Source organism: Pyrgilauda ruficollis, unplaced genomic scaffold, assembly GCF_017590135.1.
Source record: "Pyrgilauda ruficollis isolate IOZ18807 unplaced genomic scaffold, ASM1759013v1 scaffold79, whole genome shotgun sequence".
Taxonomy (NCBI): Eukaryota; Metazoa; Chordata; class Aves; order Passeriformes; family Passeridae; genus Pyrgilauda; species Pyrgilauda ruficollis.
In genome coordinates this window covers 3,863,316-3,878,497 of record NW_024529821.1, presented here as the reverse complement: position 1 = coordinate 3,878,497, position 15,182 = coordinate 3,863,316, and the positions used below count along the sequence as shown (strand labels likewise).

General features: G+C 51.5%; 1 protein-coding gene across 4 annotated transcripts in view; it reads left to right on the top strand.

Moving 5' to 3' along the window:
- The window catches only part of LOC121364091 (high density lipoprotein binding protein), a 38,730-nt gene extending 26,015 nt beyond the window's left edge, over positions 1-12,715 (top strand). For all 4 annotated transcript variants that reach the window (XM_041487064.1, XM_041487068.1, XM_041487065.1 and 1 more), the window contains exons 12-28: positions 65-204; positions 483-587; positions 890-1,003; positions 1,332-1,418; positions 1,595-1,726; positions 2,047-2,265; positions 3,094-3,315; positions 3,536-3,754; positions 4,451-4,589; positions 4,989-5,134; positions 5,739-5,843; positions 6,494-6,628; positions 7,165-7,308; positions 7,479-7,664; positions 9,057-9,173; positions 9,597-9,725; positions 10,342-12,715. In XM_041487064.1, coding sequence (XP_041342998.1) covers positions 65-204; positions 483-587; positions 890-1,003; positions 1,332-1,418; positions 1,595-1,726; positions 2,047-2,265; positions 3,094-3,315; positions 3,536-3,754; positions 4,451-4,589; positions 4,989-5,134; positions 5,739-5,843; positions 6,494-6,628; positions 7,165-7,308; positions 7,479-7,664; positions 9,057-9,173; positions 9,597-9,725; positions 10,342-10,428 — 2,426 coding nt within the window. In that variant the 3' untranslated portion in view covers positions 10,429-12,715. The remainder of the gene's footprint in view (positions 1-64; positions 205-482; positions 588-889; positions 1,004-1,331; positions 1,419-1,594; positions 1,727-2,046; positions 2,266-3,093; positions 3,316-3,535; positions 3,755-4,450; positions 4,590-4,988; positions 5,135-5,738; positions 5,844-6,493; positions 6,629-7,164; positions 7,309-7,478; positions 7,665-9,056; positions 9,174-9,596; positions 9,726-10,341) is intronic.
- The last annotated feature ends 2,467 nt before the right edge of the window (positions 12,716-15,182 follow it).

Genomic DNA, 15,182 nt, shown 5'->3' with positions numbered 1-15,182 from the left:
CAAGGTGTCTTTGCTTCCAAATTGTGCCCTAGCAGAGTGTGTCACCAGAGCCCTTGCCTTGCAGTTAACAGGATTAAGGACCTCTACAAGGTGTCTGTGCGCATTCCCCCGGACAATGAGAAGAGCAACCTGATCAGAATTGAAGGAGACCCACAGGGGGTCCAACAGGCCAAGAAAGAGCTGCTGGAACTCGCTTCCCGTATGGTTAGTGGGATGTGATGCCTGGGAGGCCATGGGGTTTGAGCTCTTGTGTTCCCTAGTAACCTTCTGGTAGAGGTTTGTGCCCCTTGCCCACTGAGCACTTGGATCTCATGACAAGTGCAAGTTCCTCTATTCCCTTGGATCCTCTTCTCTGTCAACCTAGAGTGAATAATATGTGGAGGAAAAGCATTGATGACCAGTAAGCTGTTGGGCAGCAAACTGGTAATGACAATTATGTGGCTCTCTTGCTGAACACTCTGTTTAAACTCTGTTCTCCACAGGAAAATGAACGCACCAAGGACCTAATCATTGAGCAGAAATTCCACCGGACCATCATTGGGCAGAAGGGCGAGCGGATCCGGGAAATCCGGGAGAAATTCCCAGAGGTAAGGCTTTCTAGGAGATGAGGGATTCAGAGGGCATATTTCCTACATGGGTAATAGACACATGATCAGTAAAGTCATAAATGTAGTGTCTCTGTGAGTATGAGAAATATCTAACTGATATATGTGTGCTCATACATCTAATACATGTGAGAAAATGGTTCTTCTGGCCAGAGACTGCTGACATGGTTACCTGCTTCCAAATGGGAAAGGAGATATGCAGGTTCCCCCCCAGCCTTTGCACATGTCTGACATTACAATCATTGTATTTGTTTAAGTTGACCCTAAGTGACTGTTTCCTGCAGGTTATCATCAACTTCCCAGACCCTGCACACAAGAGTGACATTGTCCAACTCAGAGGTCCCAAAAATGAGGTGGAGAAGTGCACCAAGTACATGCAAAAGATGGTGGCAGACCTGGTAAGGGAGACTTCTATCTGCTATTCTCTCTTCCATGCCTGGATAACCCTGGAATAGAGGAGAGCTGTAGTGGCTTGGCTAGGGCTGACACACCTCAAGATGAGGGAGATGTGGAATGGTTCTATGTGTATGGGGGCAGGCAAGGAATACCTGTTATTTAAGGGCTATAGGAGAGGGTATATGTCTTTGCTTATTCTTGGAAGTGTCCCATATGAAGAATTCCTTGGGTCTCAGCCTGTTGTCAGAGGCTTGTTAATCAAGTTCCTGGGATGGGGTCTCACTTGCCAGGATGGTGTAATCTTCAATTCTCCCTTCCTTTCTCTCTTAGGTTGAAAACAGCTTTTCTATTTCTGTTCCCATCTTCAAACAATTCCACAAGAACATCATAGGGAAAGGAGGTGCCAACATCAAGAAGGTGAGATATCTTTCCTGTCTTCACTGCTCATTAGTGACTGCCTGCAGTGAAATCTGATTCACTGGTCTCCCCTGCTCATTGGTAATGCAAAGTAAAACCTCCAAGGCCTTTTTTTCTGACATGGGACACCTCTCAAATGATTTTGCTGGGATTTTTTTTTTTTTTATTGGTGGCAGATCCGTGAAGAAAGCAACACCAAAATAGATCTCCCAGCTGAGAACAGCAACTCAGAGACAATTGTTATCACTGGCAAAAGAGCAAACTGTGAGGCTGCTCGCCACAGAATTTTGGCTATCCAAAAGGAACTGGTAAGTGAAACAACTGGCCTGTGGCAGATTAGGGACTGGAAAACATAAATATAGGCATTACAGGAGATATAAATATAGAAGTGCTTGTAGTGGGGCATGGCAGGGGGGAGACAAATACAGATGTCAATCTGTTCTTGACTCTTCAACTGAAGTTTGTGGCTGCTGATGTGTTAGGAGTGGCCAGTCCCAATTTCTCTGGTCAGGCATTTCTCATACTCAGCTCTGCAAAGCTCCTGGCAACATGGGAGTCAGGGAGCAAGCAGAGTCTCTGCAAACACATACCTACAGCTTGACTAACGTCCCATACTGTCCTTGCTTAGGCCAACATCACAGAGGTGGAGGTCTCTATTCCTTCCAAACTCCACAATTCCCTCATTGGCGCCAAAGGCCGCTTCATCCGCTCCATCATGGAGGAATGTGGTGGAGTCCACATCCACTTCCCCACAGAGGGCTCTGGCAGTGATACTGTGACCATCAGGGGCCCAGCCCAGGATGTGGAGAAAGCCAAGAAACAGCTGTTACATCTGGCAGAGGAGAAGGTGAGTCTTGCCTTACAGGGGAAGGAGCAGGTTGGTTTGACCAGCTGTTTGTTTTTGGATGTTGAAGTGATTCCCTCTGCCTGCATGGAAGCCTTTGGTATCAATAGAACAAATAATCTTTTGAGGGATTTGAGTACAGTTTGGATCATTAAAAGAAAGCTGTTCTTCCATCCTTGTGACAAAGAGTTCTTCTCTCATGGGCAGAAGAACTGTCTATAATGCATCTCTGGCCAGACTGATGATATACTCAGAGTTAAGGCTCCCTGCTTCTGTAGTTTGAATGTTCTTGGGTATCTGCACTTCTCTGAAACACTTTACTCTGTAGCTCTCCTTCACTTTTTTCTTGATCTCTGCATTTCAACTCCAGTTCTTCCATTTCACTGCATATATTCAGATTTGAGAGCTTTTGGTTACAAGACCTTGCTCTGAGTTGTTGTGGCTGACTGACTGGTCATTTTAATAGCAGGCTTTCTAGGGTCAGCATGTGAACATGTTCTCCACAGGAATTAGTTGGTTGCCTCTGAGAGCCTGGCTTGCAGCAGTTAGCAAATGATTGTGTTACCTTTTGTGCAGGGCAGACCCTTCTCCTGGGCAAGTCTGCTTATATTCTCATTGGTCATGCTGAGTGTACAGTTAGTTTTTTGGTCCTGAGAGTGTCTTTGGGGTGGTGTTTTTAATTTAAGACATACTTTCAACAGAGTGCTGCATCTACCTTGCTTTTGCAGCACTCTGCATGTGGGTGCAGGTAACATATCTACATGCTGACTGTTGGTGCTGGTGGTATTTTCTATACATTGACATGTTCCATGGGTCTCTGGCTCCTTTCAGCAAACAAAGAGTTATACTGTGGACCTCCGTGCAAAGCCAGAGTACCACAAATTCCTTATTGGTAAGGGTGGTGGCAACATCCGTAAGGTGCGAGACAACACGGGGGCCCGCATCATCTTCCCCACCTCTGAGGACAAAGATCAGGAGCTGATCACTATCATGGGAACAGAGGAGGCTGTCAAAGAAGCTCAGAAGGAGCTGGAGGCCCTCATCAAGAACTTGGTATGAGCTTTTTCTACTTTCTTGCCTCTCACTATTGCAAGGTGTAACGAGTCAACATGAAGGACCTGCTTGTCCTAAAACCATTTGCTGCCCTTCATGGGAGCTCAGGAAGATCCTTCCTTACCTTGGGGTGAGGTTGTAAGCTGATTGCTGTTAAGTGCAGTCAACTCATGCCTGTCACCAGGACAGGTGGTGCTGACTGGCTGTTTTGTGTCGGCAGGATAACGTGGTTGAAGACTCCATGGTGGTTGACCCCAAGCACCACCGCCACTTTGTCATCCGTCGAGGACAAGTTCTCCGTGAGATTGCAGATGAATACGGTGGTGTGATGGTCAGCTTCCCGCGCTCCGGCACCCAGAGCGATAAAGTCACCCTCAAGGGAGCCAAGGACTGTGTGGAGGCAGCCAAGAAACGCATCCAGGAGATCATTGAGGACCTGGTATGTTGTAGAAAAACTGTTTCTCCTGTACTCTTTTCCCTCAGCAGTGTCCTGCTTGAACCTGCCGTATGACCAAGCTTTATGTGAACAAGTCCCGTGGTAGTTCTTGGATTTGAACCTTTGCTGTCAACATATGGGGTCTGCAGACTTTAGATCTGGCTTGGGGGTAGCAGCTGGCTCCAAAATGCCAATGCTGCATGAATCAATCTCCTCTGACAATCTTGGTTTTTAGGGGTGGAAGAAGGAGGCCACTCCTTGATGTACACCTAGACATTAAAAGATTGGAGCCTTCTTGTGCCTCTCCGTGTCTGGCCTTGGGCAGTGGTTGCTTTCAGGGGTTTCCTGCTCTGCTAGTATTTGCTTTTGGAAGCAGTCAAGTGTCAAATCTGTTCTTTTCCCATCTATCTTTATATTTTTTCATTTCTTCTAATGCTTCCTCCTCTTCAGAGTACTAAAGAGTTTGAGCTTTGCTCTTGGAAGCCTTTAATGTCCTGAGTTGAAGGCGACCTTCTTTAAATCCTCTGCTCCTCTACAAGAGGAATGATTCTTGGAAATTTTGAGTTCTTCCCCTGTCAGCCATTGTTATTTTTTCTGACTCCTCTCTGTGTTCATTTTGGATTTCACCATGCACAAACATCCTGTTTTGTGGTGTGAAAGAGGCTGCATGACAATAGAGCCAACTCTGCTTTCCCACAGGAAGCTCAAGTGACAATCGAATGCACCATTCCGCAAAAGTTCCACCGCTCCATTATGGGCCCCAAAGGGTCCCGGATCCAGCAGATCACCCGGGACTATGGCGTCCAGATCAAATTCCCTGACAGGGAGGAAAACCCAGGTATGTCTGTGGATGCATGTCAGGATGGTAGTTGGGATGATCAAATAAGTGTAGTGTAGCCTACACTCTGTACCAGGAGGTATGTTCTACTTAAAATTCATGGAGAGAACTGACCTCTGGTGTTCCTGCCGTGTCCTTGCATCTGGGCTTAGCATCAACCTTGTCTTCCTGGGAACAGAACAGTTCCAGGAGGTCAAACTGCAGACCTGGATGTTGCAAACATGTTGTCACTGCAGAATGCAGGGAGAACAAGGACTTACCCTGACAAAAAAGGCTCTGTGGGCTTACTGAGGTCTCTCTGGGCTCTCACTGGTGCCTGAGCCTTAGGATCTGGAGGAGGGGGATGATGAGTGAGGAGGGGGCTCTGTGCATTGAACACCAGACTTTCCATGTTTTCAGCCCCTGTTGTGGAGCCAGCTGTGCAGGAGAATGGTGAGGAAGGTGGGGAAGGCAAGGACACAGATCCCAGCTCTCCAAAGAAGTGCGATATCATCATCATCTCTGGCCGCAGGGAGAAGTGTGAGGCAGCAAAGGAGGCACTCCAGGTGTGTGGCTTTCTCAGCCCCTTACCCTGTTAAGGTGGTGATGCTTGGATGTAATTTCTGGTGGTGGCAGTAAAAGCTGCTCAGTCCAGGTGCAATGCAAGCGGTCAATGATGTTGGCTGTAGAGGGGTTCTGCACTGCTCAAGGGAAAGCCCTCTGCTCTGTGACTTAGCCTGGCAGCTTGAATCATAGTGCCTGACTTCGCAATTACTAGTGCTTGTAAGCAGCCCCAATAGCCATAAAAGCATGACATGATTGTTTTATGGAGCACAGCTGAGAAGAGGAGGAGTCTGGTTGAGGCTGAGTCATTCCAGGTTCAGCAGACCTTGCCATGCTTCTGTAGTGATGTTTTCCAAGTCTCTGCTAGACTGAAGCCAAGGATATGAAAGCAACCTGTCCCACAGGTGGGGTTTCAGATGGCTTATTTCGAAAACATGCAACAGGTCATTTTGGTGTTCCCTGCTGTCCTCTGTTTCTGTCAAATTTGTATCCTGACTACAAGGTAACGTACCTCCATTCAGCAACATATTCTTTTGGGCAAGTATATGGCAAGCTAGAAGACAGGAGAAGTTTTTCCACTGGTAAACTGTGCTCCGTCCCCTGCAGGCCCTGGTTCCTGTCACCATTGAGGTGGAAGTTCCCTTTGATCTTCACCGTTACATCATAGGCCAGAAAGGAAGTGGGATCCGCAAAATGATGGATGAGTTTGAAGTAAGTTGTTGCTCTTCCTTCCATCTCCTCTGTCCTGGAGAATCTGTAAGTGACTGTGTTGGGGGTTTGGACAGTTACAACATACTCAGGTCTGCCGTGGAATCCAAGGTTCCATAGCAGGAAAATGATCCCTGGGTGTTTTGGACCCTGGATCCAGGTCTTGGTAGGTTTCGTGCTGAAACAGTACAGTCAGTGTTGATGTTGTGAGTGTTGCATGACTTGTTTGGTGTCTGCAGGGATTCCTCATCAGTGTGAGAGTTGTTTTCCTCCTGGGCCCTGGGAAACAGCTCTGCTGTGCCTACCCATTCAGGAGAATTCTCCAGAGCCTCCGGGGCTGATGCAGGTTGGCTGCAGTCAGTGTTGTTGAACATATATTTGTTTCCTGGCCTCTCGAGGCCAGCACAGGGGCTGGTGAAACAGAATTCAGTTCAAAAACCATCTAGAAATGGTCCCAGGCAACTGGCTCCAGGTGGCCCAGCTTGATGACCTGCAGAGCCATCTCTGCAGGTGTCCTTTACAACCTCAGCCATTCTGTGGTTTTTAGGCTGCCTGGGTGGGAGCTGGTCTTGGTGCCAGCTTGCAGTCCGAGGCATCACAAGTGATACAGAATGAGCAGTGATACAAAATTATAATTGCTACTTGTTACTCAGGTGAACATCCAGGTGCCTGCTCCTGAGCTGCAGTCAGATATCATCACAATCACTGGGCTGGCTACCAACCTGGACCGTGCCAAGGTTGGGCTCCTGGAAAGAGTGAAGGAGCTGCAAGCTGAACAAGAGGATCGGGTAAGGCCTGTGCCTGTTCTTCTTCCTTCCAGCCAAAGATGGTTTCAGCCTCTGGGTGCAGACTCCTGGAACACCTCGTCTTTTAGGAACACACTTAGCTGCTCTGTGGGCATGGAATGGTCATAAATGGTTTACTCAAAGGTAGCTTATTTACCCTGAACTGACAGGAGAGTTTGGGAATGTAACTTTGGGCTGTCCAGGTCTCTCTCGCACCTTCATGTACTTTTGAGACACTGGTGGGTGGGAACCTCACTGTGCTGCCAGTCTCTCTCTACCTGTCCTCACTGAATCCTTATCGCAGCTCTGAATAATAGGTTAGGGGATGAGTTGGGTGGTTGTTTGCTCTTTGCAGTTTCCCTCTGAACTTAGTGAAAGCACAATGCTCCAGTGGATGGATGGCTTGGGTGCTCAAGCATGGCCCTGCAAAATCTGTTCCATGCATCTCAGAAGCCAGAAGGAGATGCTGTGACTTAAGTGGACATCACTGGAACTGCCATGGCGTGTTCCTTGCTCTCACTCTGCTTCTGTTGTTCCAGGCCTTGCGGAGCTTCAAACTGACAGTCACTGTAGATCCCAAGTATCACCCTAAAATCATTGGGCGGAAGGGAGCAGTGATCACCCAGATACGCACAGAGCATGAGGTCAACATCCAGTTCCCTGACAAGGATGATGAAAGCCAGGTGAGAGATCAGAGTGCAAGGATGGCTAGTGGTTGTCTCTGAGCCTCTTCTTGAAAGCTCTGAACTCTCTCCGCTGCCTTTGGATAAGGTGGATGGTGAAGGGGATTAGCAGGGAGAAAGCTTGCTCAGCTGCTTATGAGCTTGGTGTCTCACACATGTCTGTGCCCCAGGCCCAGGACCAGATCACCATTACTGGCTATGAGAAGAACGCCGAGGCTGCCCGGGATGCCATCATGAAGATCGTTGGCGAGCTGGAGCAGATGGTGTCCGAGGATGTGACTCTGGACCATCGTGTTCACGCACGCATCATTGGTGCACGTGGAAAAGCCATCCGCAAAATCATGGATGAGTTCAAGGTGAGCACTGGGACAATGCCACATGGGTCAGGCTGGGCCTGGGCAGCCACGTTCTCCTGTGGAGACAGCCTGGTGCTGAATGAGGCTCACATCTTATGGTTCTTGTGTCTTGTGCCTGCTCAGCATCTTCAGCTAGAATAGACATGAAAGAAAAGCCAGTGCTGCCCTGCTCACCTTCAACTCCACCAGCTTATGAGCAGCATCCCTGGCCCAGGGCACCCACCTGGGCTGTCCAGACACCATAGTCAGACACCAGCTGAAGCATCCCCACACCACCTCAGCTCTAAGTCATGTTTCTCTGGGAGCCGGGCCAGGAGCTTTTACTGTTTTGCTGGAACCCAGACTAAAGTGGAACCTGGAAATGCTCCTTGGTGCTCTGGATTAGCTCTGCAAGCAGCACTGAGTTCTGTCCCTCTGTGGAGCCCTTTTGTTGAGTTTCTTGCAGACAGGGTTCCAGATGACCTTGAGAGAGAGGAGGAGGTGTGTATGTCAACTACTCTGATTACTGGAAGTGGGCAGCCAGGCCTCTTGCTGGGAGGCTCTGCCAGGAGGCTGTCCCCAGACCCCCCACCTACTTTGAGCTTAATTGAGGGAATTCTTCTGGCTTTCCTCTAGGCCACTGTGGATCCCCTTGACTCTGGGAATCATGGTGTATTCTCAGGGCTGTGGATGTGGCAAAGTTGGCTGGCTCTGGGAAGGTCAGGAAGCTCTGCCCTGATAGCATATGGCATTAGCAGCAGGCTTTACTGCAGGGCCAGCAGTGAATGTGAATACTGAGGGATGGGATTTTGAGGACTTGCATTTTGGCTGGGCTCAGTTATTGAAACAAACCGGTTCCCAAGTGAGCACCCTTTGGGTTTGGTGCTGTCTTGTTTAGATTTCTGGCACCCATCTGGAAGGCAGGGTGTGAGAGAGCACAGTGCTTGTGCATGGGGTGCACTAGGCCAGCTCTATAAAGCCATTGTCAGCCAGGATTATTCTGTGGCAAACACAGAAAGCTCATTGTGCTTTGTGGTGATGGATCAGTGGTAAAAATGCTTGCAGCAGTGTGAGGACACTGTCTGGAAATGCAGCCCCTCTCCTGCCTGTGCTGCAGGAGCTGCCCAGAAAACAGTGAGCCTCTGGGAGTGAGAGGGGCTGCTGGAAATTGAGTCTTTACTACAGACTGCTCTGCTTTCCTCCACAGGAAGCTGGGCAAGCTTTGGGGCCAGCTGTATACCTGCTCACCCCTCAGTGTCTGAGCTGTGGAGGTCTAAAACAGACTTGTGGCTGTGAACAGACAATAATTAGGGCATCAGTGACTGATTTGTGATTCCAGTGACAAGGGTCATAGGGAGTCTCTGGCATTTCAGATGTGCAGGTAAAAGTGTTGTGCTGTTCCTTGTGTTACAGGTGGATATTCGCTTTCCCCAGAGTGGGGCTCCTGACCCCAACTGTGTGACTGTGACAGGACTCCCTGAGAATGTAGAAGAAGCTATTGATCACATCCTGAACTTGGAGGAGGAATATGTAAGTGTTCAGCAAATCTGTGATGGGGCTTAGGAAGAGCTTCCCCTGCCACAGAGCTGGATGTCTGAGCTATGTTCACATGGTATTTTCTTCCACTGCATGAGAGAAATTGAGCCCTGTGCAGGTGGCTGCCAGCTTCCACTGCAGCTGTCCCTCAAACCAGATGGACTGCCCCCTCTGTCCAGGAGAGGACAGTGAATGAGAATGCTGGGACACCCCAGGATGTCCATGTTCTTGCCTTGTAGCAGCCTGCACCAGTTAAAAGTTGTGGCCCTCAGACTAGTGCAGACACATCATTTTTGGTCATTGTAGAACAGGCTGGTGAGCTTGAACAGGTTGCAATGTGGTGAGATGGAGGGGTGGACATTTTATTCCAGTTTGAGGAGCTATCCAGATCCCCCCTCACTGGTTGTGTTACTGCAGCTTGCAGATGTGGTGGACAACGAGGCAATGCAGGTGTACATGAAGCCCTCCTCACATGAAGAGTCCAAGGCCCCCTCCAAGGGCTTTGTGGTGAGAGATGCCCCCTGGGCCACCGTCAACAACGAGAAGGTGAGTGCTGCTTGTGCTGCAGGCTGGGGGCACAGAGCGTGGGGACACTTCTGTCTGTGCTGGGGACACAGCAGCCTCTCCCTGGTGACAGAGAAAGTAGCTTTTAGCTGCTCTTTGTGGCCTGAGCACAGGCCTGGGCTGTCCTGTCCAGCTTCCAAAACACTTTCCCAGGGTCTTGTCACTCTGGCTACATCAGTGTGGAGCTGTTGGGGAATGGGGGATCCTTACCAGAAAGTGTCCTGCCAGGTTGTGTTATTTTTAGGGGTAAGGGTAGGGCCTGGGACTTGAGACTCATGCTGCAGCACAGAACTGGCTCAGTGTTTGCAGCTCTGAGTTGGGACATGTGGCAGCTCATCCTCAGCTGTCCTGCTGCTGCTGCAGGGCCGGCCTGACCCTGCTCCAGTGTTACCGAGCTGGGACCCTTGGAGCCCTTTGCACCTTATCTGCACCCTCCTCAATGTCACCTCTAGATGTCCTGGGGCCACAATGATCCTTTTTGTCCGTTCCCCATTGTCTCTCCTCCTGGGATATCAACGATGCTGCTTAGCTCAGGGCCTCAGCATGTAAGTTCACAGCAGAGCAGGAGCTTAACTTGTTCCCTTTTTGTTTGCTCTAGGCCCCTGATATGAGCAGTTCTGAAGACTTCCCCAGCTTTGGGGCTCAAGTGGCCCCCAAGACTCTTCCCTGGGGACCCAAACGATAATGACCTGGAAGCAGAAACTCCTCCAGCCCGCTGACCTGACACTAACCTGCCACAAATACTTCCTGTCTGAAATCTGACCCAGCGGCTGGAGCACAAATCAATTGTCCCAAGAGGTCTCCTAATGGTGTCTGGAGTGCTAGACCCCATCCTGCTCCCCTCAGCTATCACCGTGTCTAGGACCCACCCTCATCTCTTGATGGATATTCTTTCCTCCTTTGGAACAAGACTTCCACTCAGATTCAAACACTAAATGTGTGTGTTTTTGTTAGAAACTTCATAATTGACTCCAAGTGGCTAAGATTTGCAGCTTCCCAAGCGCTAGCAGAGCAATCTGCTCTCTTGAGCATGTCTGACTAGGCATTCTCGCCTTCATTAGGAGACCTCCTTTACTGTGGCTAGGAATCTACTTCCTGTCTCATGACCTCAGGAAATAAATTTCCTTGACTTTCTAAAGCCAAAACGTTTGCCCTCTTTCCTTTGTGTTTATCCCAGGCCTTACCTTACCTTTGTAGAGTGCAATCAACTTTTTTTCCTTTTAACTGCCAAAAATTCATTTAATGCTGATAGCTGACTGTGGGGAGAGAGCTTCAAATAATCTATAAGGTCAGAAACCTGCTTTTTAAAGAAACAAAACCTTCAATAGGCTGTAGAGACAACAGAGATGGAAGGGGCCAGAACAACATATGGCTACTCTGGTCAGGAAAACACCCGCGAGCGCGCGTCCCTGCGCCGCACCAAGCACAGCCCCAGCCTGCCCACTCGACCAGTCTTCCAGTGCTTGATGACAGACCCTGCTCCTTGTTCCCCCTGCCCAGCAGTGTGAGCAGGCAGGAGAGCCAGCACATGGCAGTGTGGCCGGATGGGACAGGTTTGGCTCGGCCGAGGTGGCTACGGGGACGTGGCTCAGGAGCAGCTGGTGGGACACAGCCTGGAGAAGCTGTGGCTCGCTGTTAGTGCTGCGGCAGTCACACCGTTCCTGTTGCCTTCTTTCTACCTCAAACAGCAGTATGATGGGGGCCTCTCGATGGTCGTGGGTTAGCAGTTACTCCAGCTGTCACCTGGGCAGCCATAGCAGAAGCGTGGAGGAGAAGCAAGAGGAGCCTTGTGTCTTGGCACAGCTGTGAGAGCTGCTCCAGAGGGAAGCAGAGCATGGTGGTGCTGAGGCAGGCTGTGAATCCATAGGACTGCATGCTGAGCTAGCACAGGGCTTGGCCCCAGGGCCGTGGCTGCAGCTGTGCCCTAGCCCTGGGCTGCAGAGGTTGTGTGAGCCAGGCTTCTGCTGCTCTGACAGCATTGGGGGTTGATGTGTGTGCTGAGCCCTCCTGAGACCTCCATCATGTGGTAGAGGGTGATCCATGATCTGTACTCTGGGTCTCTTGCACCTGGGCCCTGCCACAGCTTGCTCAAAGGGTGTTGTCTGGGCTCCTCTAGCAAGAGGAAAACCATGTCTTCATGGAGGGAGGCATGTAGCGTGGGCTTTTTGTGTGCCCCCACTTCCCTGCACTGGTCCTACAGAGCTTGTAGTCTGAGCCATTCCTCTGTCCCAGCTGCTTCAGCTCTTGGACAAGCAGGAGTCCCTAGCCTCTCTTGTCTAGTGCTGCTGACAGAGCACAACTGTGGCAGGCTGAGCCCAGCTGCCTTGCCTTCCCTCCTCGGGACAGGCTGAACATGCCGATGCTTTTCCTTCCTGCGCCAGCTCTTCTTGGCAGAGACTGCTATGCAGAAGTCAAACCAAAACCTCACAGCGCTCTCCTTTAGTCTGAGAACCAAGTGAAACAGAACGTAGCCCGTTGTGGGGTGCCTGGTTGCCCCTGAAGAACAGGGTGGCCTTGCCTCCAGCACGGGAGAAGGGGAACTAGGGTGGTACCTTCCCATCTGCGTCTGTCAGAAAATGGTTAATACCCTGTAGCTTAGGTCTGCCCTGCATCCACGTCTATCACCCCCTCCTCTTTATTCCCCCGTGCCCTCACCAGTTGCACAGCAAGGCTTGAGTTACATCCAGGGCACCCACTGCCTTGGGCTCATGCCCCACAGCCCAACCTTCCACTCTAAAGAAGGTCATGAAGTGATTGTACCTAGTACTGTCCCCCCAGCACCCTCCTTCCGCAGCAGACTGTGGCATGTGTCCATTTCTTCTCTTTGACGTCTTCCATATTGTACGTTTCCATAGCAATGATCCCTTGGCCTTAACTTTGGAATTTGGAGACTATATGCAAACATGTAAAAAGGCTCATGAGTATGGATGACACTGGAATTTTATAAATTCTAAAATAAAACCTGAAACAGCTTGGAGTGTGGTGGATATTATTTCTGCTGGTGGGGTGAGATCCAAGACAGCCCATGCTGGGCTGAGTTTAGCCAGGGATTCAAGGACTTCAAGTTTGCACACCTGAGCCTTTGCTGTGGCCTTGCCCTTGAAGGGGTGGGACTCACATGGCAAGTGGTGGGTCGAAGGAAGGGGGTGAGAGCAGGAAAGGGCTGGGGGCTTTCCCCATCCCTTGTCGGGGAATAAGAACCTGCTTGCCTCCAGGCAGCTGCTGCCAGGGACACTGCTGGTGTCAGGAAGGGGAGGCATCAGCCATGGTCCCTCTTGCTCAGCTACTCTGCAGCCTGAGCCTCTTTGGCCAGGTACTGTTCACACTTCATCTTAACCTCCACAGCCTCGTGCATGTCAGGCACCAGCCGTGCAGTCACACATCCAGTAAGGAAACCCAGATGCTGGAAGTGGATGGGAGGTGTGGTGAGTCCTTACCCTTGCCCCAGCACCACACCCTGGGCCGCCCAGTTGGGCTCAGCAGCTGGCACCTCAAAGGGGATGATGAAACCCGAGCATACGGCCAGCAGCTGCCAGTCAGCCACGGGCAGGCAGGCTGCCATCCCTGAATGCTCCTAACCGAGGGAGCAAAGTGCAGCAGGTACTGACTGAACTCCCGAGCAGCTCCTCCTGCTCCCAGCCTGGCATGCCAGAGCACAGCAGGACCGGCCCTCAGCCAGCTTCTGCTGGGACCTAAGTCACAGGTAACCCAGCCCTGAGGGAGTTTATTCCTCACAAAAGCCCCTCCCTCCACAGCGGTGTCCAGTGACCCTCCCCACCACTGCACACTGACATGTCCAGCCACGCTCAGCCCTGGCAAGAGTGGGGGCCCCCAGGACCTCAAGGAAGTGGGTGGACAACGTGGACCTGGCTAAAAGTCGCTCTGCTAAACGAAATATTTGCTGTGGCAGAGGCAGAGAAAGGCAAAATCCCAACCTGAGGAAGGAGGAGCCAGCCGAGGCAGGAGCAGGGTCCCACCTGCATGGGCTTTGCTCTGCAGGACAAAGTCCCGTGGTGCACCAAGGTGAAGTTCACGTGCAGGCTGCTGCTATGGATGTACCTGTAGTATGCATGGGGCAGAAATCAGAGATGAAGGCTATGAGGAAGGCCTTGAAGCAGGGAGATGTGCACCAGCAGATCCTGCAGCTGGGGGACACCCCATTCCCACCCTCCTTCATGCCCTGTGCTTCTGGGGTGGTTTTCTGCTTCTCCTTGCCCTCAGCCTGCCAAACCAGACATGACACTGGTCTGGGACAGCAGACAGCTGTTCTCTTTCCCCAATTATTGCCAAGCAAGAGCATGACAGCTGCCCACTGCCCATGGCTGGAGCTGCACCTTCTGCACAGGCAGACCCACCCTGAGCACTGCTGCTCCCCTCACCGTGCTGCATCCTGCAACACCCAAACGAGTTCTCCCCAATTCCCTTACTCCACGTGCAGCCCCCTCACACCCCGCTGCCCAGGTGGGTGCTGACCTGCAGGGTGGAGAGCCAGGTGCCAAGGCCCCATGCCCGCTCAGCCACAGGCTGCTCACAGGTGCACTTGTGGGCATCCAGGCACATCTCCACCCTGTTGCTCAGCAGGGTGAGGAGGGGTGCCAGGGGACAGGCTGCCACGAAGATGGTGATGAAGCCAAACTGCAGGACTAGGAGAAAGAGAGGACGAGGAGCTGTGAGGGAGGGACAGACTGAGATGACAGCATCAACTGCAGCATTTCACAGCCCCATCCTGTGGGGATTGGGGCAGCCCTTCTCCCTGCAGCTTGCTCAGGGTGAAAGCTCCTTCCTCTGGGGGACTCCTGCAGTTCCTGCCTCTCCACACCAGCTTTCTCTCTCCCAGCACCCCTCAGCACTCCCCAGCCCGAGGCCAGTCCCTATCCATCCCCAGGAATTCATCAAGCAGCCCTTTGAACCCACAGCCCTGTGTGCCTGCTCCACCAGGGCTGACTGCCCCTCCTCATCCTCCTCCTTTGTTGAGAGGAGCTTCTGCTTTTGCCACCAGCACTTCAGCTCTCTGGAGGAGCCAAAGAAGGACCACCATGTCCTCTGCTACTGAACATGCCCTTGGCATCCTGTGTGAGCTCAGGGATGTGTGACAGCCCTGACAAGCCAGGGCACACTCACAGCATGGCCACCTCCTGCACCTTGGTGCTGATCTGCTTCCCCACCGTGATGCCAGCAGCTCCTGTGCCAGCTCTGTGGCATCCCCTTGGGCTCCCTGCAGGGACAGGGGGCTCTCAGCCTGCTGGCACAGGGAGAAGGCACCCCAGCATGAGAAGGCATTCCCACAGCACACACCAGCAGGAACTGCCCATGCAGGGGCTGGTCTGTCCCAGCTGGCACTCAGCCCTCACTGGGATCCCCAGAGAGCTCAGGTAGTTTGTGGGACAGCCAACAAAGCTGCAGGAGCCACGGCAGAGTTGTGAGGGGACACCCCAGGCT